The sequence below is a fragment of the Caenorhabditis remanei genome, chromosome III, assembly GCF_010183535.1.
Source record: "Caenorhabditis remanei strain PX506 chromosome III, whole genome shotgun sequence".
In the NCBI taxonomy this organism is placed as follows: Eukaryota; Metazoa; Nematoda; class Chromadorea; order Rhabditida; family Rhabditidae; genus Caenorhabditis; species Caenorhabditis remanei.
Window position 1 is genome coordinate 11088225 of NC_071330.1, and position 24167 is coordinate 11112391.

The window sequence follows — 24167 nt, forward strand, 5'->3', positions numbered from 1 at the left end:
TCATCTCATTGTCTGGTCACAATCATCCCATTCTAACCTCCTATACCCGCCCATTCGTCTCCTCAGAATACCGCGTGTTCTCATCACATCAATCACTTCAAGTTTCTCTTCGGAACCAGCCACCATCCAACAATCATTCCACGTCTTCATTTCGTTTTTCGTTCGCTTCTCTTGAGTTTTTTTTTGTATTCCAATCAAACTACTTGTATCAAAACACGTGCTTCGCACACTCCCCCATCGTTATCATTATGTTCATTTTGGTTTCGCGAAAGAATTCGCTGATTGCTTGTAGCCTCCATTTGCTTATCGGCCTTGCCAGTATAGATCCTTCTTTTGTCTTACTTTGCATTTTTTCTTTTCCTGATTCTTATCTCGCCATTTCCCAACATAATCGTTTTTTTCTTTCAGAAGATGACTCTGGTTAACAGTCGGCCCGAGCTCATGAATCTATCGTTCTCCGGCTGTGGATTCCTTTGTGTATATCACGCCGGAGTCGCCGCAGCCATCAAAGAATACGCACCACAACTACTTCAGAATAAGATTCTTGGAGCATCGGCCGGATCAATAGTTGCTTGTGGTCTCATTACAAATGTATGCATATCACATGCCACAAGCACAATACTCAAAGTAGTTAGTCAAGCAAGAGCAAGGACATTTGGACCTCTTCATCCCGAATTTAATCTTCTAGGAATAGTTCGTGAAGAGCTGGAACATATATTGCCGCCAAATGCATATGAAATGTAAGTTTCTAGAAGTTAGATGTAGAAAACAAAACAAAAACATGATGGCAGCGAATTTGCTGAAAATAGACCGATTTGTGTACAAAAACAAACGACAACAACTGTGTGATTTCTGTTATTAAGTAGTGGAAATGACGTGTTAAACAAGAACTTTGACAGACAGCAGCGCGACCAACTGAGAAAATGATCAGCTAGAGGCTTCTGGTTCCAAAGGTCGTGTGCAAAGTTCACTTTTTAAAACGAAATTTCGAAAAAATCAGTATTAGCATTGTTTTGCATTTTATGAAAACTGCAGAGTTTTCATTTACATTGTTTACTATATCATTTCGGTCAGTTAGCATTGAGAAAGACCTTGTAGCTTTGTATTCCCTGTTCCCGATATTCAGTGATCACATTCTTGTTTACCGCCGTTCAGATCATTTAGTTTCTCTACAGGTGCACTGGTCGTCTGGTCATCTCACTCACTCGATGGAGTGACCACGAAAATGTAATAATCGAAGATTACGATTCAAATGCGGATCTCATTGATGCTATCATGTGCTCTTGTTTCATCCCGCTATATTGTGGAATTACACCACCAAAGTTCCGAGGAGTTCAATATATAGATGGAGGAGTATCAGATAATCAACCTATTTATGATGAACACACAGTCACAGTATCCCCATTTTCGGGAGAATCAGACATTTGCCCACCTGATTGGGATAGTGGAAGCATGCTTGGAGTGGATTTCAATGGAACATCTATCAGATTTACTGCCAGAAATATGTTCCGATTAATGGCTTGTCTATGGCCTAGATCAACAGATGACTTGTCGAAAATGTGTTTGCAGGGATTTGGAGATGCATTGAGATTTTTAACTAAATATGGTAAGTGGTTTGCTTGCTTTGTTAAATTAGTCTAGATATTTCTAACTAATTTTCCGATTGGAACAAAAACAATCCTATAACATTTATATGTTCCAAATTCGGAAGCCAACACTAACTTCTTCACCCTTTCAGGAATGGCCCCATGCATACGCTGTCTGACAATTCAAACTAGTGATGCCAATGCTGTTGCTGTCGGAGGACGTGTATCATCTGAATGCTTCTCAGAGAATGATGACACTAAGAAGGCAGTTTCAGCGATGCCAAACACTATGAATAGAATTAGAAAACGTGCAAGCACAAACGCTCTTAACAGGTATTATATTTGTATAGGGAAACCGAGAAAAACTTTTTCTTGTCCTAGCTTCCGTACTCGTGGCGAATCAGAATGTGAGACGTGTGGTGACAGTGACATTCCACTGGAAGAAGTCAACATTCAAAGCTTCTTCCCAAGTATTATGAAGAAACGTAAGTTTGAAGAACTGATTTGTTGCAATCTTTCAATTTTCGTGTTTTTAGCATTCGAGGATGCAGTTGCTGCTGAAAAATCAATCTTCCAATATGTGATGTCATTCCGTTTGGTTCGTTATGCAACAACAGCAATGGGTATTTCAAAGTTTCCGCTCGACATGGCGGTTGCATTTGTCAAAAAGTTGGTGAACTCACCGGCCGATTTGGCCATACTGACAGCTTTCTTTGGCAGAGTCCATCAATATCTGGATATGGTCAGCCCTCCACAATGGATTCGGCTCAAACTTCGCAGCCTTGCCGACTTCATTTTGGGCGAGGTAGAAAAGCAAAAATCGAGATATACAAAGTGAGTTGCTTGCGATGTTTTTCACGCTTCTCTGGTACTCATTTCCCAATTTATCAATCTGAAACACTAGAACAATTGTTTCGTTTCATTTCGGTCAAACCTTATTTCAAATAATGTTAACACAACTAATTAACAAATAACTAACCTCTTATTTCCCTTCTCTCATCCTCTGTTTTCCAGCTTCTCCTGCCTTGTCGCTGTCTCTGAAACTGACAACTTCGGATCCGTTCTCGCTTCATCTACAATGGACAAAGACGAACACAAAGAAATCGAAATGAGCGAGGATGCTGAAAAGGAAATGCGACTACTCCGTGAAAGAGATCGCCGGAGGAAAATTCTCAAAAAGGCTGGAAAGATAACTCCAAATAACTCGGAAAGCTCTCTTCCAACAGATGTTTATGACGTGGATTCATTCGAACATGTTGTCGATTTTACAAGAAGTCACGACGCCCTGTATGAGTTCCATTACTTGGATGAGAACAAAGTTATGCGAACATTCGGTCTCTTTACTGATCATCACCCTCAACCAACCGCTTCTCCATCTCATCATCATCATTCGAGAAGTCTCGGATGTCCCAGTCGCCTTGTTCATGTTCCTGAAGAAGATGAAGACGTTGCTTCTGCTGTATCTGCCCCTGCTGTAATATTCCATGGAGGAGAGGTTGTTGCTGCTGAATTTGAAGAGTCAGATGACAAAGATTCGGGTCTATCTGGGATTGATACTACGAAAGTCGGAGAACCATCTCCAAGGTTTGTGAGTTATTATCTTCAGCTTTTGTTAGATTCTCAGTTAGTTTTCTTTGATCTAATTGTTGTTCTGGTTGCAGTAAACGTGATGCATGTTGTTCTCCAGTCCGTGATTTTGACGATCAAGCAACCTCTTCAATGCCAGAATCAACGCTACGAAGAGGAGATAACCGACGTGGAAGTCAACGAAGATACATCCGAGATACCCTTGAATCAAGAAAAGCAAAGAAGTCATCAACAGTCTCCCCCTCCGTTCAAGCAACGTCATCGGATTCCGAAGGAGTAGACGGAACCGAGAAGTTGTTTGTCCCATCCCGCAAAGCATGGCGAGCTAGCAGTGATTTCGATAACAAGGATTCTGGAACGTCTTCTCATAATAAACATACCGACACAACAACAGCCTGAATCCTCTTATAGCACATCTACTCTTTTTCATTTTGTACCCATTTATGTATATTTCTGTACACACCTTTTCCAATCACTCGTTTTGTTTTTTTTTTTCAAGTTTTCCATCACCTCTTTCTCAGTGTCAACGGGTTACACACCCAACCAATCAGCCAAAAAATTGTGCATTTTACCGTTGCTTTTATATTGTCTTGCTCTTCCGACCTCTTTTCCCCCCACTACCGAATGCCTTATTATTATTAATGTTCACTTTAATTCTTCTACGCCAACCAATTTGTAACATTTTTTGTAAATAAAAATGAGAAAAAGTTCAAGTAGTTGAGATGGTGACGACCTCTTTCAACACCTTTTTTCAAGAAACTAGTTACGAAGGGAACAATGAAAAGTGGGGGCTAATTGACCGCTTCGCCTTGAAATGGCAAACTGGGGGAAGAGACGAGACATACTTATTCAACACCTCACGAACCGCTTTTCTAACTGTCTGATATTCAGAAAAAGGTAATTTTGAAGAATTGAAACTTTTCAAAATCATGTGGGTCTTCTCACGAATACAGTAGTCTTTGAATTTCGTACGACTGATTTTATTGCGAATGTTGAGCATCACCCGACAAAAGCGAGTCTGAATAAGTACGAAGAATCAGTGTTTACTCGTGGAGATATAACTTCCGTAATGCAAAAAAGAACACGTTGTTCCCTCCTATTCATCATTTCAATTGTTCATTTTGTATTGACTGAGCAATGATCTCTTTCAAAAATACAAAATGAATCAGCTATGTAGTGTCCGAGTGTCCGATTGCATTGAGCAACAGAGAAAGAGTGAAAAAGTTCTTTTTTCTGTGAGAGCAAGTTCCGAAAAAGTCAAACAAAACGAGTAGATGAGTGACCACAAACATAGAGAAAAGTAAAGGGTTCTCATTTACTTTTTTAGCTGTTTCCGTGCGGAAGACGAGGTTAATCTTACGGACACGCGGAACGATCGGAAAAGAAGAAAATCAGGAAGAAGAGGAGAGAGAATGGTATAAAACCATGTGAGAAGCTGAGAAGGAAAAAGAAGTCGATTGCACCCTTTTTCGAAACAAATTAGGATTATGCGATTCTCTTTTATTTTTTCTACTCTCTGTACTGTTACTTGGAGTGCTTCAGTCATCACTAATAAACAGGTTGGTCTACTGATTTTTTTTTTCAAAAATTGGAGTGTTTAGATATCAGATTTATATAATTATAGGTTCTTGTTATCAATTTTTGCTCATTAATTCGAATTTCAATTTTCGAAATACTGTACGAAAAAATTCTTGAACAGTTGATCTTGAAAATGACTAAATGTTTAGAGAACCACAAAAATATATAGAATCAGGATTGTTTAATACAAATAGTTAACACTCAACTCTATATTGACACATACCGTAATCTAACCAATACTAAAATCAAACTATCGGAGCTACAGGCCTCAGTGACTGCATCTGGGCTCAGATTCAGGATTCAACTTTGAAAAAAAGTTAGAATTTGTCTGTATTTCCAGGTAATAGACACATCAAAGGCAGAATTTGAGACAACTCTCAACGAAGCTGATTTCGAAAGTAATTTACATCAAAGATACGATTTGCATACATTGGGAATCAAAGTGAAAGATGATCCGACGATTGGAAATTACAGTGAAGGAGATATTCTGTTGGAGAGTCCAAAGAAATTTGTAGAGGAAAATAACAAGTTGGGAAGAAATGCAATTAGACAAATGTATAGGTAAGTGGGAATGGAATCAATGACATTTGGAATCACGATCGTCTATTCAAGTAGAACCAGGAGATAGTTACCTTATTTTCAGACAATGTTTTTTTCAGACGTTGGCCAAACGGTGAGATTCCATACACTCTTTCTTCCCAATATGGTTCATATGCTAGAGGTGTAATTGCCAATGCAATGAACGAATATCACACAAAAACATGTGTCAAATTCGTTGCAAGAGACCCTTCAAAACATCACGATTATCTCTGGATTCATCCAGATGATGGATGCTATAGTTTGGTTGGAAAGTGAGTTGTTTTTGGGGATTCCCAACAAGATTCCTTGAATTCCAGAACCGGAGGAAAGCAGCCAGTCTCGTTGGATTCTGGATGTATTCAAGTTGGTACAATAGTTCACGAATTGATGCATGCCGTTGGTTTCTTCCATGAGCAGAGCAGGTTAGAGAATCCGGACAAACAGATACAATGATATCATTCCAGACAAGATCGTGACAGTTACATTGATGTCGTTTGGCAGAATGTGATGAATGGAGCTGATGATCAATTTGAAAAGTACAATTTGAATGTGATTTCTCATTTGGATGAGCCATATGATTATGCTTCAATTATGCATTATGGACCATATGCATTCAGTGGATCAGGAAAGAAAACATTGGTTCCCAAGAAGGTATTCTGAATGAATGCGTCAGATCTCATGAAAATTCTTGTTACAGTCTGGCTCTGAAAGAATGGGACAACGTGTCAAATTCTCGGATGTTGATGTCAGAAAGATCAATAAACTATACAATTGTCCATCTGGAGGATCGTCTTCAAATAACAATCAAATCAATACGAACTCAATTGTGAACAACAGTCCTCCTCAGGTTTGAGAGCACCTACAGTATCCATAGCTACAGTACTCCCAATCCCTCCAAAAATCTCTTTCGAATAATTTCTTTTCCATACTAAAACTGGTCGCTTTCTAAACTGTTCGTGTTCTCATTAGAGCGTGTCTGCTGTGCGTGTGTAATTTAGTTTTTGTGTGAAGTTTGCCGTGTTATCACCCCCCGTTTGCCGTGGAGCGCACTCGCACATCTGACGGAATATTGATAGGAATTCGATTCCTCTTCGTCTTCACTAAATTGATCTAAACTTTGCAGTCGCGATACGCGGGATTGCCTCTATCAACTTCTAATAACAATCAAGTAACTAACAATCGTCGGATGATTCGTATTTTTGGTTGAAATCTGCTTTTCTCTGTGTGCCGTTTTTTAATTTTGTGTGATTTTAAACGGGATTTGATCTCATTTCTCAAGTTGCTTTTAAATTCGGTTTCAGGCTGGTTCTGTTTTTGTGTGCCTTTTTCAGTTTTTTTGTGTGTTCTAATAAAATATTCTTTCTTCACTATGTCATAATTCAGAAGGTAGTTTCACTTCAGACATATATTTTTTGTAAAGAGTTTTCCTTCTTGCAGTTCTCAGTCGAATTTCGAGACCGTGTCACTGACCCTTAGTTTGTCAATTTTCGTTAAAATCACTGATCTCGTCGAGAATCTTTTTCTTGTAATGGACAGTTTTTCTGTAGATTATCTTCCTTGAGAACTTTGCTAAAATGAGTTCGTTTACATCGATATTACAGTACGCCACAGTGTGAACCTAGGGAGACTCCTACAAAATGCATTTCAAAACACAAAAACAATAAATAGGCTCATTGAAAGTTTAAAAAATAGTGATCCTGAACTTTATCTACAACTAGAAAAAATTGAGATAAGAGTTAACATTCAAAATATGACAGATCATCAAAAATCGAAGATTCAAAAAATGTATTGTAGTTCATTCTAATCGCGAGACGCCTTGACGCAAACCGTACAGACCGAAACTATTCTAGAAAAGTAAGAAACCGTGAACTCATTGGTTTCTCTTTTTCATCCATCATTTCGTATCAACCAAAGTTCACTTTTCCTTTAACAAATTCCTCATTTGACATCAAATATCTCTTTCTTCTCGTTTTCTCCTCATTATTTTTCAGATCGAAACATGCGAAGATTTGACGTGGAGATGCAAATTCTGGTCCCTGTTTTCGTATTGTCAACGACGAGAAGTTCGAGCAATTATTTGTAGAAAATCATGTCTTGCATGTAGATAAAGTGAAATAATCTCTTGTTTTTTTCCTAGATTTTCATGTTTCTTATCTTGCCGAACCCTTGAAAATCCCGCTCTCCAATTGACCTCTCCCTCCAATATTTTCTCTCTCCAAATGAACTCTGCTCACTTTTTTCTCTTCGTTTTCTTTTCCATTCCATCGTTTTTATTTACGATAAACAAGGCGATCTGTGTTATTTTGGAGTGTCGTTATCTATGAAATAAACACTATTTCTATTTAAAATACAATTTCTTTTCATTTCTACCAGAAGAAAATGAGTGGTTCGACGAACAGAGTTGCTGCCAATTTGAACATGTTGTTCACTAATTTGCCGCTTATTCAGAGGTGAGAAATTCAAGACTTTCTTCCAAATATGGCCTAGTTTTATGTAAGAAATTCTGGGCCCCGAAGCATCAAATTTTCAGATACGGAGCTGCAGCTTCTGCTGGATTCAAACTCGTCGAAGTGAGTGTTCCGTACTCGGAACCAGCGAAAAAACTTCGTGAAGCAGCGGATGAATTCAATCTGAAACACACTTTAATAAATGCTCCACCTGGAAATTGGAGTGATGGATCCAGAGGATTGGCTTCTTTGAAATCACAAAAAGATGAATTCAGAATTAGTTTGGATACGGCGATCGAGTATGCAAAGACGCTCGGATGTAATCGGTGAGTTGGCGGGAGTGACTCCTGCCTCTGATCATTACTTCTTTCAGTGTCCACGTGATGGCTGGAATTCCAAAAACCGATGATGACGTGGCAAATGCTTCCAAAACATACTCTGAGAATGTGCATTTCGCAGCTGAAAAATTGAAAGAACACGATTTGATTTGTTTGATTGAACCTATTAACAAGTACACTATTCCGGGATATTATCTGAATAATTATGATGAAGCAATGAATTTGATCTACTCGGATAAATCAAAGAATCTGAAACTTCAATATGTGAGTTTCAGGGTAATTCCGGTGCTATTTAAGTTGAGAGAATTATGTTCCAGGATACATTTCATGCTCAACAAATTAATGGACAAATTGGAGCAACTTTGAGAAAATTGAAAGAGCATATTGGTAAGAAAAGGCAGAAAATCAACTTTGTGACTTTTGAAATGCACATTTCCAAAAGAAATAAGTGTTTTCCAGGATACATCCAAGTGGCTCAAGTGCCAAAACGTGGAGCATGTGATACACGTGGAGAGATCGATTACAACTTCATATTCGAAGAGATAAAATCAATCGATTCGTCATGGATTATTGGAGCAGAATATCTGGATGAGAAGGCTTCGAAAGAATCATTTAATTGGGTTGAGAATATGTCTCTTAGCTTCTGAATTGATGTAAAATGAAATTATTTTCGATTTATTTGTTTTCAGAGGCATACTTTGTATAATAAGAAAATAAGCTACAGTATGTTCAATGCGAATACCCGTTTGAAAATAAAAAGACACGTGGCATTTGGGTTGTAAGGGGGGACAGAGAGAGAGGGAAATAGAACAATTTTAAAATAGAATTAAAATAAGAAAAATAGTAAATGTTGGAAAAGAAAGAGTGCCAAGGTACAAGAGCTACCGTAACCTACAGTACTCTTTCTTTCTCAAAGTCTCTGAAAGCTACAAAAAAAGGGGGCGGGGCAGGAAATGGAAAGCATTGAGACATAAAAACAAGAAGAAGAAGAAGAAGAAGAAGATCATTTTCAGATTAGTTTTCTGGGGTATCATTGTAGCGAGAGGCGGGAAAGAAAGAGATCTCTATCGTGGGTATCGTTGGTAATTAACATTTTGACGATTCGGGTTGGACACTGTATGAGCTGTTGCATACTGTTGTTGATGTTGTTGCTGGAATTGTTGTTGTTGTTGTTGTTGTGGTTGCAACTGTGGTTGGAGCTGTTGTTGTTGGTGATATTGGTATTGTTCTTGTTGTGGCTGTTGATGTTGTATCCGTTGTTGTAGTTGTTGTTGCGGATAGTATTGACGACGTGGATCTTCTGAGGGTTGTTGGAATTTCGTAGAAGATGGTTGTGGATAGGAATAGACAACACGCTGTTGTTGCAATTGTTGTTGTTGTTGTTGTTGCAATTGTTGTTGTTGTTGCAATTGTTGTTGTTGTTGTTGTTGTAATTGTTGTTGTTGTTGCAATTGTTGTTGTTGTTGTTGTTGTTGTTGCTGCTGATGATGTTGATGATGGTGTTGATGATGTCCGTGATGGTGGTGATGTTGCTGTTGTTGATGGTGAACAGAATATGGATACGGAGTTGTTGTTGTTGTTAAGGGACCTGGAGTTGCTTGAGGTGTTTGATAATATGGATTATAAGCAGCACGAGGAGGTGGAAGAGATCCAGATGAATGCGGTGGATAAGAAGAAGAATTGGAAGACGTTGGATACTGAGTTCTCTGTGGATTATACTGTTGTGATGGTGGAGTTTGTTGAGGACGATAAGCTGGGTATGGATTCATTGTAGTCTTTGTTTGAGCCCGAAGACGTGCCGCTGCTGCGGCTGCGGCGGCGGCCGCGGCTGCAGCTTGTTTCCTTTCTCTTTCTTGTTTTTCGATTTCCAGACGACGTAGTTCTTCTGCTCGGAGATCTTTTATTTCTTGTCGACGCGCTCTGAAAATTAATTTTTGTAACTTTTCTGTATTTCAATGGATTCTATTGATTGCCAATAACACAAACTATTCTACTCCACAAATTTCCAGTATCCCAAAAACTTGAAAATACAAAAACATACTGTCTTATGCGTTCCTCTCTCCTCAATCGGTCTTCTCTCCTTCGTTTTTTCTTTTCTCTTCTCTTCTTTTTCTCTGCTTGAAGTAATCTTGCTCTTTCAACTGGATCCGCCACTTCCACCTTTGCTCGTAAACTGAAATATGATTTAATTTCCAGATAGTTCTTGCAAAAAACGAGATGACTCACTTTGAAATACGATGTGGATTCGGTGGCTTCGTAACAGTTCGATGACGGAATAGTGGATGACTCGGTGGTTGATGGAATAATGAAGCAACTACCAAAGACGTCACGTCCTGGACGTTTAAATGTTGATAAGAAAACCGGCACAAACTTACATTTCCATTGGGAACTGCGGGTCCGAATCGATCCAAATCATGATGAACAACTAGGAAATGACTTGCCTGAAAGAATCTGTAATTTCCTGTCATTCTCTCTCTACAATTATCTTACTTTTCGTCTCTTCTTCGAATTCGGTCCTTTTCTCGGTTTTCCGCTTTTCCGTAATTCAATATACCACGGATTTACTCGATTCCCATAAGCACAAGATGCATATAAATTGTAATAATTCTCCATCATTTCCTCCGTAAAAACGCATTCTGTTGAGTAGTTCGACGTGGGCGTCGCATATAATTTCCCCGATGGATCCATACAAATGAAGTTTTTTGTCTCAACACCACGTATCGAAACAAGACTCATCGCCACTGATATGAACTCGACTATACTGAATTTCGAGTTTTCTTCTTTCGTTCCGTGCACTTTGACTCTTGTTGAACCATCTTCTTCGTTTTCAATTGGAAGAAGTTCAAGCCAAGTGCCAGACCGACAGAATAGGGCGCCTCGGCGGTGGCTGGAAGGGAGAATTTTATAGGAAGGAGATGAGTAGATTGAGAGAAAAAGTTGAACTTATAATGTATCTTACAAAAAAGTGTCAACAACAAAAAAGAAGAATTAGATTCCATTTACAGTACCGGTCAAAAGGTTGTAAACTTTCGCCATTTTCCGTTGAAATTGTCCAACTTTGAGAGGTACTTTGTCGATATGTAACTTGGTAGGAGGTGACAGTACAAAAAAGTTGCCAGCTACAAAAATTGAGCTATATTTTTAATCTGTATAATTCATCAAAAGTCAAACTGATGGAACAATCAGGATTACCATGACACACTCTCAAAATTGGACAATTTCAACTGAAAACGGCCAAACTTTACAACCTTTGACCGGTACCGTATACACGTTTGGAAATCGTAAACCTTTCTAAAGATTAGTATTTTCAACTGAAAACTACAAAATTACAATTTTTACAAAAGGTCTTTTTTCAAAAACTTACTCATCAGGTGGATATTCATCATCTTCTTCTTCTTCGTTTTCCAGTCTTTCCTGAAAAAAAGACTTCAGTTTTGTCTTCAACTGTCAATCGAACTCACTCTGATTCTGTCGACTCGATACGGTGCACATGAACTTATCCGATCAGAAACGAAATTAGAACTATAAAATCCAGCGAGAAATGGAGAAATTGGGGTTGTAAGAAAGTTGGAAGTGGCTGCTCCTCCGTATGAAACTATCGATGAGGCGGCAGGAACGGCCATATATTCATCTGGAGAATATTCGAAATGAATTGTAAAAATGGAAAAAGGAAATTTGAGAGAAAAAGAGTATGAGTCAACAATCAGAAAAAAAAGAGAAAAAAGGGCAAGCGGGGGAGAGAAAACGAGAAGAGAAAGAGCAAAAAGAGCAAGATTTCGGGAGCAAATAGACAGTCTTTTCTTCCCTTTTCTGGCACGAAAATGCACTCTGAGCAAGGTTGGAAAGGCTGCTCGGAAAGAAGGTTAATCCACTTTTGCAAAATAAAAAAGAAACAAATAAAAGAGGAGAAGATTGGAATGTAGGAGGAGGAGGAAGAATAGAGTCTATCGAAACGGTATCTGTGTAGGTTGGATTTGAAATGAGGAGATGTTGGACAAACAGACACACAGACTGTTTGAAGTTTCGAGGTTCATGAACATTCAGTTTGTGGTTGAGAATGTTCAGATATCCAGATATATCACCCAAAACGTTTGTTACTTCCAGTTTTCAGTGGTATCAGCTCGGCACAGTTCTTACAGCTGCGCTCTACCGAAATTCTCTTGAAAAATGTCTCTTTTTCTCTAAGTCTCTCAATTTGGCACACAATTTTCTCAGTTTCGGTAGAGCGCGGTTGTAAAAAACGTGTCGGTGCTAACAGTAGGTGAACCGTTTCCTCAAGGTCCTATGAGTACTGTAACTGCGCATAATGGAGACATCTCGAAAACAATAAACGGAACCAAAAACTAATAATAAGTAGTGAGAAAACAAGACCAAAAAACGCCCACGGAACAATCATATTTATGGTTTCGAACTGAAATTGGAGCCAATTTGGAAAAAGACGAAGTATACTATTTTTAGGGAAATTGATACACTTATTTTGGCAGAGCTATTCTGAAGAATAGTTTTTGGTCGAAGGGGGAGGATTAGGAATGGAAAAAACTATGAAGCAGGTCAATGTTGTGAAAGTCAGTACATTTTGAGAACTGCAGGAAAACATAATGAGATCAAGAATTGAAAGAGAGGAGATTCGAAAACTTTTCACGAGGACTTGAAAATTGTTGACACGTTGGGGGAAAAGTTGTGAAAATATAAAGATCAATTAAAAGAAGAGAAAGAGTTGGAAGTGAGAAGAAAGTGTGAGATGATAATTGATAATCAATGGGATACTAACAGAAATCTTTGCCTCAAGAGAGAGAAAGAGAGGGAGAGAAAATGAATAAGATAGAGACAGTTGGCTCTCTCTTTTTCTCCGAGAAGACCGAGAGCATCTCCTATGTTTTATCATCTTCATCACAAAACGACTGATCTCGTCTCGAAACAAGAAGAAGAAGAAGAAGGCTCTCGGGTTACCGAAGAAGAAAAAAGAGAGGGTGGCTCGTTTGAAAGTGTTTCACTTAACTCTTCATCTGCAAAAGAAGATCAGAAAATGACGAAGGGAACTGATTCTTGACATGCCGATAACGAGCTGAATGGGATGGTTGTGAGGGAGGAAGAGGGCAAACATGGGACGATTGGGGTCAAACGATCGGAAAAGAAGAAGAAGAAGAAGGAACATGGGGGTGTGGAGAATTGGATGAGAAGAAGTCTAGACGAAGATTCGGAAGCAGCTCGAGAGGCTGGGTTGAAGTGACTGGTACGGGTCATCAGGAGATCAGATTCTGGAGATTCGTTGGTAGAGATCCGCAAGAACATGAAGAAGAAGAAGAAAGAGCGGATAACAGACTTTTCAGGTTATCAGAATTACAGAGAGGTCTAGACAACGATCGATTACGTATCAAATCAAAAATCGCTGGATTAGAATTTTCCGTATGAGAACTGATATAAATTACAACCGAACAGAAACCTTGACCGAGATCACAATTTTCGACCCTTATAAAGGATGCTTCATTCAATCAAGATCTGCAAAAATATCCCGATAACCTAGGTCTACATCTAGGAACCCGTAAGATTAAAAAATTCATTTCTGATTAAACAAAATCAGTGTACAATTTACCTATTTAATTAGACACAGATATCAACTATTACAAGTCTAGAATCCTAATTGTAAAAGATCAGAGTATCAGAAGACTCAGCCGTTTTCCTCCCCTCAAGAAACATGTTTACTCGTTGCTCCGAAAAGTGTAAAGTGTTTCAACTTTCAACTTTCAGCTGAGTTCCCCGTGAGAATATTATTCTGAAGAGGCGACTCTCTCCGCCCATCGTGACGTCTGCACACACTTTTTGCACTGTAGTTTGTCAAGTGTTCGTTCAGTTCATGATTCGCCAAATCTCTTGCTCTCTAATCACTCCCAAGTGACAATGATGACGTGGAAGAAGAAGGAGGAGACTAGTATAGAAAAAAAGAAGAAGGAACTCTTTGTGAGATGATCAGGAAAAGAAATAATTGACATGAACTGACAGAATCGCTCTTCTTGTTTACCAGAAAACATAATGATTGAGAGAATGCGAGAGAAGCGAGAAGTCTACCTGATCAGAAACGAACAAGTTGTAAAAGTTGTCAATGAGAAGTGTAAAGTTAGAAGGCTCGGGGAGGGAGAAGTCAGGGAGCAAGGCGCCGGACGATTCTTCTGAAGACGTCAGAATTCGCATGAGTTGGGGGGAAGTGAATGGTATCCGGTGAAGAGAAGAATTGGGGGAAGGATAGAATGTTCAAAGATTCTGGAGAATGGAGTTGTGACGCCAGAGGAAACAAACGAGATTGGAGAAGTTTAAGAATACAGTAGAGCAGGGACAGCATCCAAACTTTAGTTTGAGATAGGGGTTAGGGAGATAGGGAGAGCTTGATAACGTTTCTTCCCTCTAGGTATTTGAGTAGGTAGTGACCACAGGTGTCAAAAACGAAAGAAAAAAAATGGAATTATCATAGAAACCAAATTTAGAAAAAACGCATAAGATCTCTGAATTTCAAGTCTAACAGTCTTGAGTCTTAATTAATAGAGGTAAAGATTTTTATGCTGTCTGGAACTACCGTATTGTTCATTGCCTAGTTCACCGGACTTGACTGATTCCAGTTTTTACTTTTCACGATATTGCCTTGAGCCCTTGCTGGCTCTCAACTCAAACCGGAAAAGCTCAAAAAGCAGAACAATGTTTTAAGGAAACAAATGGTGTTCTGTCAGAAAACTTGAGCAAGAAAAGAGCAAAAAGTGTTTTTAGGGAGTGAGATGTCCTGCAGAAGGCGAAGACTTTCAAGAAATGTCCCTCAACTCGGACGTCTTCTTTCACTTCTTTTTCTTTCTCGGATGAGTTTTCTTTTTTTGGAAAAAGAGAGGGCGACTCTCCGGGGACTGATTTGTCACCTTTTTCTAGAAACAGAACACAGAGAATTTGAAGAGAAAAGGGTAAAGATAGTGGGGAAAGTGACAGAGAAATGACAGAAATATAGGAATACGGAAGGGAAAAACTGTAAGAATTGGAGGAAATGAGTCAGAGAAATGGGGAAGAAAAAAGAAAGAAATTTCAGATGATGTGTCTTTTTGAGAAGAAACAATAACATTTTGATGATGTACAATTGTTTTGTTTTAAGCTGTTTCTGTTCCAGAAATAAGAATTGGACATCCGGACAGACACAGACGAACAGAAACTAGGTGAAAGAAATTGAAAGAATGTTAACCAGTTTTTTGTAATATCAGATGTATCGGGAGATCTTTGACTAACTATTTATTCAGATTACTGTTCGATTAGATTTGAATTAGTTGACTTTTTGAATCGGATTAATTAGAAGAATCCGGAATGGAAGTATCTCACTACAGTAATCCATATAAGAACAAAAAAACAGGGCTCGTGAAAGTTTTTTGGTGTGAACTTTGAGAGCATCAAGAAGATCTCTATGTATTTTGAGACAAAAGATCGAGAGATTTAGAGAGACGCAGAGAAATAGAGAGAGAGACAATTGACGTCGCAAATGAAGAAACTCAAAGTTTTGGGTTGTGTGGATGACCTGAGTGATACGTGGAGTCTATTCGACAGCTGACGATACACTCGATTCCTTCAGGCATCTCTCTCTCTCTTTATCAAGTTGTGTGACGTGGCAATGAGATTAATGAGTTTGGAAAAGTTGGAGAGAGAAATATTACCTCGATGGAAGACAAATTATGGAACAAGAAAACTCGAAGCCAAAATCTAACCTTATGGGCGGAGCCTAAATTTCGATCCGAGATTTCTTGGTTTTGATGAGTTCAAACTTTTAGATTCAGATGGATCGAAAAGAAAGATAATTATCTGTAACTCGACTCCTGAATCGAGACTCCGCCCACAAATCAGCGTCTCTCGGTAGACTTACAGTCTAAAAGTTTCTAGAACTTTCCAGAAGCCCACGACATGTCACCAAAAGATAAATGAGTTGAACAGCTAGCCCATAGTCACGAAAATATATTAAACGCCTTCTTGTCTTGACACAAATCTGATGGAAGCGAGAGAAGAGATTGGGCCAAGCGATACGGTCAACGGAATGACAGAAGGGGGGCCACGGTGCCAAAAGAGAGGCACACCCAGAAGGTGATTGATGTCGGAATAGGACAAGAAGGAAGATGGAAGTGTGAAGAAAACGAAAAATGAGAGAGAGAATGATCGGAATGAAAAAGAGGACATATGCAAATGGAATGGGATGGATATGGTCATCAGATGAACAAAAAATGAATTGAGAAAAAGTGTGAATAGTCTGGGAATTCTGGGTAAAAGGTGAAAATGTAAATTCGGATTCTATTTACATTAGAACTTTGAGACGACGATCAGAAATCTATCAAAGGTACACGTGTTGGATCATTATGGACATTCACTTGATAATTTCAGAGTCGACAGGACATTGAAATTGTTCATAGAGAAACATTTAAAATAAATCAAATTCTTTTTGTGCATCCATGGATTCTGATGTTACAGTAGATCCAAACCGGTTTCCTGAGAGGAAAAGAACCAACTGGAATACTTATAATAAATCATTCGTTTTTGTTCCCTCCTAACTTCTTTTCACTCATCACACACACACAAAGAGTCACCACCTCTCAAAAAGAAAAATGGATAATAAATCAGTGAATGTTTTCGGAACCGCCCGTGCTTTCACTCCGAGAAAAATCAGACGCTTCTCATCTTTTTTCAATCGTAAACTTACCGTAGGGATGGTCTTTTTCTTGGTCAGTTTACATTGGTCTGCAAAGACTCCAAGTGGATAATAAACCACCCGGAGAAGCAGACCAAGTACTGGAGCCAACTTAATGATTGTGCACTTTCTCCCCGTTTCGAATCGTAAAAATGCAGATGTTTAGAATTATCTTTCTTCTTTTCTGAAGATGAAAAAAGATATATTCTGGAGTCAGGAAAATTCAAAATCATCTAGAAAGGGAGATTCAGAATCCCTGAAGACGTGACGCTTTCTTCTTTTAAAAAAGTTGTTGTTGCCAAACTGTCAACGAATCGTACCGCCGGTTGTATAACACGGTTTTTATTTTTATTTGTTGCGCAGAAAGAGGACGAAACCCTCTCTCGATCCTCTACAAAATGTTTTATGACTTGGAGGGAAAATTAACGAAATTTTCGAAGAGAAAAACGCTCAAAGAGAGTGTAGCTGGTTGAAGAAGACAAAAATGATTGTTGATTGTACTTTGGGTGTAAAAGTTTGAGTTATTTCATCTAAAAATTAGGCTTTCTCTTCAAAAACGGTTTATACTGTTCCCGAAAATCGTTTAACAACAAAGCAAAAAACGCAAAAAAGATTTGCAGTGGATGGGATTCGAACCCACGCTCCATTACAGAATGAGATCGGGAGACTCACGCCTTAACCACTCGGCCACCACTGCGGTCTGAGAAAGTGTGTAACACGATTATGCGCGGTGCGCGGGGAGTTACAACCTGGAAAAGGGGGAGGAGCGTCTTTGCGTATTGAGTTAGCTACAAAAAAAGATAAAGAGACAATCCTACTGTAGGTGAATCTTCTAGCATCAAAAATTGAGATGGAAATTTGTTTGACTATTCGTGACGCCAGTTTAAACAAATTTCTACTGGCAACCGCATTTCTTTACAATAAGAACTTTGATTATTTCGAAATAACTTAATTGTTTCCTTTAAGTTTGTTGATTTCTATTCAGGTAAAGGCAAAAAATAGTTTTCATATCAGGTTTCTACCGGCAATAATTTTCTTGGATTTACTTTTTCGCATGCGAAGACAAAATGCGAGATAGCTGTTGTGTGGCTAAATTTTCTGATGATTCTCATAAAAATATTCCCGAAAACTTTTCTCGGAAACGAGCCCTAACTGATAAACATTCTAAACAGGAACATCCGAACTTTGAGAAAAAATGAAACAAAAAAGTTATTTGAAACAAGGAAGAAACGGACTTCCGTTTGTAATAAAGTCAAAAAAGTTGCAGAACGAAAAAAAGGAGAACATGGCTCAATCAGGGAATGTCAAATGACCTTGGGCAGTCCAGTTTTCAGTCCAATTTGTCGAAATTCGATTTGTTCTTTCTTTGTTGGAGGAAAGATTTCTTCTTTTTTTGTGCAAAGAAGCATTATTTCAAATTTACAGAAGACAGAGAAAAGTGCTGGACCAAGGACTGAAAAGATGGATGAGACCAATGATAAGTGAAGTGGCAATTGTCGTTTTGGAAGGAAAGTCGTGTCTGGATGCAACAAAATAAAAAAGAGAATCGAGAGAAAAAGAGCAAAAAGATATGTGACGTCAACGAGTGATTGAGTTGAAGATTCATTGAAAATGATACGTCAATTTGACACCAGATGATTTGTTTTCTGGTCTTGTTGTGGCCCTTGATGACGACTTTTTGTGAGGATGGTTCCCGGAATTGGGTCTGGCAGAAAAAGGTTTTTCGATTGTTTTGAGATGATGGACAGAACACAATGAAATGAAGGGAACGGGATCTAATTGATAGCAAAGTTAAGAAGTTCAAACTCTTTGATAATTGATGGAAGAGACACAATGATGCAGGTGAAAAGATATTCGAAGTACTGACGCTGCTCAAAACGCAGAAGGCTTCTGAAATTGAACCTCATTCAAAGTACTTATGTTACAGTTTCTGTTTTTCCATAATCTACAAAAAGAAAAGAAAACAATGAAAAATGAGAGTTTACTGATAAAATAGGAGTTCAGAATCTTCGAAAATCTTCATTTTCTATTCATCATCGAATGCTCCGCCACTATCAGAAGATGATCCAGCAGCATGACTCTTTGTGACAACTGGTTTCAAATCTTCTGGATCCGACACATCACTCGAAATATTGTTTGTAGTTGAACAAGTCTTCAAATGATATCAAAATGCAAATGAAATGAGAGATGAACTAACCGAAACAGATATATTACTTTCTCCAGCTTCAGTTGTTTTATTCGTAGTTTTCTTCTGTCTTCTGACGTCTTCTGACAGAATACTGGTAGGAGTCATTTTCTTGAAAATAATGAAGTGCATATTGCTTGCTCTTCTTCCAATATCTACAACATCTTTTGCCATTTCAATGTCTGAATCTTCATAAGTGATCGATTCAATATATTTCTGATGCTCTTTGGCGTATTCAAGAATAATTGGTCTCTCGATGAGAAATGACATTTTGGATCCAGTTGAAACTTTTGAAAGATGCTCTCGAACAAATGTATCAGTATAATTATCATTAAATGGAATCGCATCTCCACCCATATCAATTATACTGTCACCACGACCAATGAGTGTTGTTGCAATCGAATCATCCTCAATCTGAAATTTGCTGATATTAGGCTCTTCACAGCTGATAACTTTGGATTTATATTTCTTTTCAGTCTTTACTTCACGGAAATTTGAATGATTCCTTGTCTTCTTTTGTAGCTAACTCAATACGCAAAGACGCTCCTCCCCCTTTTCCAGGTTGTAACTCCCCGCGCACCGCGCATAATTGTGTGACACACTTTCTCAGACCGCAGTGGTGGCCGAGTGGTTAAGGCGTGAGACTCCCGATCTCATCCTGGTAACAGAGCGTGGGTTCGAATCCTATCCACTGCAAACCCTTTTTGTTTTTTTTGCTTTCATGTAAAATGATTTTCGCGAACAGTATAAACCGCTTTGAGGAAAAACTTTATTTTCAGTTAGAAATCGTTATATTTTTACTCTAATTGAATCTTCGTTTACTCTGCACCTATTCTCTTCTCATGCACTTTTCAATAGTATTCAACGCAACGCTGCTGAAATAACAGTGATCTGTTAGTTCCTATCTAAATATTTAGTTTTATCCAAATACTTTAGAAATTCACCTTTGTAACATAACCACGTTTCTTCATGACTCCCAGTTTCAGACCTACAGATGTAGTTGTTACGTTGGGAGCCTGGATGATAATCTCATTTGAGAAAACCTGAATATTAACAAAACCATCTTACTCTCTCAACATCTACAAGAAAACATGCGTGTCCTTTCTTCACAACAGCTCCCACTCTCGCCAATCTTTCTTTCGTCGCCGGATACGCTCCTTTTCGTCTCAATACCTCAATTTGACACTTCTCCCCTTTCAGAATTTCAGCTAGACATTTTGCAGCTTTTCCAGGAAAATCGTTCACTTTTACTACTTTGTCGCCTAGAAAAAAGTAGTGTGTGTATCTCTCGCTGATCATCGAAGAAAGATTGACAAAATCTAGGATTTAAAGTCAAATAGAAGAAGTGCTAACCCATAATCAATCCATTGTAGTAAGAGTTAGCCGAAATGAATGAAATCATCATATCCTCGTCGATTTTCATCACTTCAGCTGGTGGTCTTCCAACATCTTGATCTGCGATTTTGAATGAAACAACTGTTTTCACCAATGGAACATTTGGAGGAAGGGGTTTCAACCAGAACTCTTTCTTTTTCGACATCTGGAAAAATCGTATCTATGGGATGGTTCGGGACCTACTTACGAATGAGTTTTGTCTTTGGAATCCAGAAATATGATTTCTAGTGAATAAAGAAAACTGAATAATAAATATTCCGACATTTTCTTGTTTTTTGGTGCTAAATTCTGGTTTACGCATACTTTGCCACGCCACAAAGTTCAGAGTAAGGTTTCGAAATTTGAATTTCCGCGCAAATAAAGTATTCTTGTGTACTTCTCTCGGACAAGATTTATAGAATTTTGTTTATTTCAGTCAATTTTCTTGGATTTTTTATTTATTTTTCGTTGTTATTCAATAAAAATCAGTGATTTTCGTGTGCGGAAAGTTTCCAAAGATATTTATTCGTTTGAATTTGTTTTCATTTGTTAGTTGTTTAGCTTACTCCGAAGCTTATTTTTCTCTTTATTTCTCTGTTCCTCTGTTCATTTTCTCGTCTTTGCTTCCTCACGTTGCTCCTGTTTTTTCTGTTTCACAACAACAAGTTCTTCTCTCTTTCCAACAGATTTTCATCTTTTCGACCCAAAAAAGTAGAATTGTTTGTGTTTGCGACGAATAGTTGCGATTTGGAAGCAAGATTACACTCTGTTTGACTATAAAAGTAAACGATATAGGGAAATTCCTTTTCTCGCTTCGAACTCATAAATTACTAATCGCCGTATCTCGATTTCTCTCTCACCACAATGTCTACAGGTTCTTAAATTCGAAAATCTAGATTCCCAGATTATTTCGTTGAAACACGCAACACGCCATGGCCACGCATTGATGATATGATAAGAAATAGCCACGAGGCGAAGGGCAAAAGAGGTTAGAAGAATCATTAAAAGTTGAAGATTGCGTTTGTTATCTTGTCTATATTGATAAGAAAACCGAAAACCTGTATACTTCGTGTTTAATGATATTTCCTCAAAATGAATCTTGTAGTTGGTCAATTTGTGAGACGAGCTGCAAACAAACAGCTTTCATCGAAAAAGTGTTTGGCAGACTAATCGTTGTAAGCCGAAATAAAGCATTCAACTCAGAGTTTATCCCATTCTTTTTGTCATTCTTGGATTGTTTTTCATCATTTCTTTTCTGTGAAAGATCCGTTTTACCGCATCATCTTTAAAGGCCGTTCCTCGTGGAGAGCGAAATTATATGCTCAAACAAAATTTACGGGCGATACAAAATTTACGGGCGATGATTGATCGCCGACTTTTAAAATATATTTTAAAAGTCGGCGATATGATGTCAAACCTATCTTCGTTTATCTGATCAAACGCTGGTTTCGCTCAAATAAGGCATGCCGACATATTCAGCCTCCCTGTCACCTTATTTTTCTGTACTGTTGAAAGCTAGATATTTAGTTGTCTTGAAAATCGCAATAATTCTAAAAAAAACTGTAGTGAAATCCCGTCAAGTTTGATTTAAATCAGGACCACTCAGTTTCAAACATTTGACAACGGATCCTATTTTTACATTTCAACGGCCAACATACGTCATTTTCTCTAGATGTTTTAACTCGAAAACCTATAAATCTGTCCCCGCCTCCTCCCATCTCTTGGTCTTCTCTCCCACCACATTCTCATTTTTTGATTCCATTTGATCATTCTCTCTTTATCCCCTTCCTTATCAACCTATACCCTTTCACCTAATCAGTCTAATCTCTTATATTTGCAGAATGTTGTCTTCACTCCGTCGTATCGTTCCAACTCTGCCACGTGGCTCTCGATCACTAACATCTCAACAAATTTTCGATCGTGAGAAGAAATTCGGATGCCACAACTACAAACCACTGCCAGTTGCACTTTCGAAAGGAGAAGGTTGCTTTGTATGGGATGTTGAAGGCAAGAAATATTTCGACTTTTTGGCCGCCTATTCTGCTGTCAATCAGGGTCATTGTCATCCTAAACTTCTAAAGGTTTTTACTAATATGGAACATAAATAAACAAAATAATATTTATTTTAGGTTGTTCAAGAACAAGCTTCCACACTGACTCTCACTTCCCGGGCATTCTATAATAATGTACTCGGAGAATATGAGGAGTATATCACAAAACTCTTCAAATATGACAAAGTTCTTCCAATGAACACCGGAGTCGAGGCTTGCGAGTCAGCTGTAAAACTGGCCAGACGGTGGGCATATGATGTAAAAGGAGTCAAAGAGAACGAGGCTGTCGTTGTCTTCGCTGAAAACAACTTCTGGGGACGGTCGATTGCTGCTATTTCTGCATCTACTGATCCAGATTCCTATTCTCGATTCGGTCCATTCGTCCCAGGATTCAAAACCGTTCCATACAATAACTTGAAGGCTGTCGAGGAAGCAGTTTCTGACAAGAATGTCGCTGCTTTCATGGTTGAGCCAATTCAAGGAGAAGCCGGAGTCGTTCTTCCAGATGCTGGATACTTGAAGGGAGTGTCAGACATTTGCAAGAAGCACAATGTACTTTTTATTACTGACGAAGTTCAAACTGGTCTCGGAAGAACTGGAAAGTAAGAGGATTCCTAGCTAAAATACTAGTTAATCGAACTATATTATTTTTAAGGCTTCTTGCTCATTACCACGACAACGTTCGACCAGATATGGTTGTTCTCGGAAAGGCATTGTCAGGAGGGTTCTATCCAGTTTCCGCCGTTCTCTGCGATGACAACGTGATGATGAACATCAAACCAGGAGAACACGGTTCAACTTACGGGGGAAATCCATTGGCTTGCAAAGTAGCCATTGCTGCTCTTGAGGTTAGAAACTCAACAAAAAGTGCAATTCATTCATAAAATATTTGCAGATCCTTCAAGATGAAAAGCTCGTTGAAAACTCCGCTAAAATGGGAGAACTCTTGATGAACAAACTGAAGACACTTCCAAAGGATGTCGTTTCTCTCGTAAGAGGAAAAGGACTTTTCTGTGCTATCGTCATCAACAGCAGTAAGTATTTGAAAATAAACTTTGATAAATAAAACACCGAATGATTTTTTACAGAATATGATGCATGGAAGGTGTGCCTTAAACTGAAAGAGAACGGACTTCTTGCCAAGAACACTCATGGAGATATTATTCGATTCGCTCCTCCATTGTGCATTAATAAGGAACAAGTCGAGCAAGCCGCTGATATCATCATCAACACAATCACCGAGTTTGCCAAGCAACATTAAAATTGTATAATCAAACTTCTTGTTTTTCTTTCTAAAAGTATCTTCTATTGTATTCTACATCTCATATTGTTCTCACGATCCAGATGCTGGTACATTTATAGCATTCGATGACAATTTTCTCTTTTTGCGTATCGCAAACTTTCAATAAAATATAAAATGTGATATTGAAACTTGAAGAAATCGAGTTGATCTTCGATGTTGTCGATGTCGTTGAAACAACTAGTAAGTAAAGTTGGAAGGTCAGAAAATCACAATTTTGCAGATGAAGTTCCATTCGGAGAAAAAGAAAAAAAAGAAAGATATTCTTATCAATGACCGATATAGAACATTTGGAACATCAGAACTGGTCTTCATATCTTCTTCGTTTTTTTAATTTCTCATTTTCTCTAATCCATCTCAAATCTCAATAATCTCTAATAGATAACGGAACTCGGTACCTGCCTCCACCATCCGAAAACTCTGTTTAAAAGAGCGAATTGAAACGAA

General features: G+C 38.4%; 6 protein-coding genes across 6 annotated transcripts; 4 read left to right on the plus strand and 2 right to left on the minus strand.

The window, feature by feature from the left end:
• Positions 1 to 411: 411 nt before the first annotated feature.
• On the plus strand, positions 412 to 3572 carry GCK72_010715 (uncharacterized protein; the record flags this gene model as incomplete). The annotated part of the gene is made up of 7 exons (XM_053728003.1): positions 412 to 740; positions 1176 to 1606; positions 1739 to 1919; positions 1968 to 2071; positions 2123 to 2420; positions 2601 to 3170; positions 3248 to 3572. 7 exons carry the CDS (start codon positions 412 to 414, stop codon positions 3570 to 3572), a joined length of 2238 nt encoding a protein of 745 aa, XP_053587580.1.
• Positions 3573 to 4660: 1088 nt separating this feature from the next.
• GCK72_010716 (uncharacterized protein) lies at positions 4661 to 6183 on the plus strand (the record flags this gene model as incomplete). Its single annotated transcript, XM_003111816.2, has 6 exons — positions 4661 to 4732; positions 5092 to 5312; positions 5411 to 5602; positions 5648 to 5752; positions 5795 to 5981; positions 6028 to 6183. 6 exons carry the CDS (start codon positions 4661 to 4663, stop codon positions 6181 to 6183), a joined length of 933 nt encoding a protein of 310 aa, XP_003111864.1.
• A 1526-nt stretch (positions 6184 to 7709) lies between these two features.
• Positions 7710 to 8762, plus strand: GCK72_010717 (uncharacterized protein; the record flags this gene model as incomplete). The annotated part of the gene is made up of 5 exons (XM_003111745.2): positions 7710 to 7780; positions 7861 to 8103; positions 8151 to 8379; positions 8433 to 8502; positions 8575 to 8762. 5 exons carry the CDS (start codon positions 7710 to 7712, stop codon positions 8760 to 8762), a joined length of 801 nt encoding a protein of 266 aa, XP_003111793.2.
• A 417-nt stretch (positions 8763 to 9179) lies between these two features.
• Positions 9180 to 11738, minus strand: GCK72_010718 (uncharacterized protein; the record flags this gene model as incomplete). The annotated part of the gene is made up of 7 exons (XM_003111563.2): positions 9180 to 10035; positions 10157 to 10288; positions 10342 to 10448; positions 10491 to 10556; positions 10606 to 11002; positions 11480 to 11529; positions 11577 to 11738. 7 exons carry the CDS (start codon positions 11736 to 11738, stop codon positions 9180 to 9182), a joined length of 1770 nt encoding a protein of 589 aa, XP_003111611.2.
• Positions 11739 to 18836: 7098 nt separating this feature from the next.
• Positions 18837 to 20691, minus strand: GCK72_010719 (uncharacterized protein; the record flags this gene model as incomplete). The annotated part of the gene is made up of 6 exons (XM_053728004.1): positions 18837 to 18962; positions 19008 to 19409; positions 19940 to 20011; positions 20064 to 20257; positions 20349 to 20535; positions 20578 to 20691. The coding sequence occupies 6 exons, from the start codon at positions 20689 to 20691 to the stop codon at positions 18837 to 18839; spliced, it is 1095 nt and encodes a 364-aa protein (XP_053587581.1).
• Positions 20692 to 22210: 1519 nt separating this feature from the next.
• On the plus strand, positions 22211 to 23681 carry GCK72_010720 (uncharacterized protein; the record flags this gene model as incomplete). Its single annotated transcript, XM_003111787.2, has 5 exons — positions 22211 to 22450; positions 22499 to 23022; positions 23076 to 23268; positions 23316 to 23454; positions 23509 to 23681. 5 exons carry the CDS (start codon positions 22211 to 22213, stop codon positions 23679 to 23681), a joined length of 1269 nt encoding a protein of 422 aa, XP_003111835.2.
• Between the last annotated feature and the right edge of the window lie 486 nt (positions 23682 to 24167).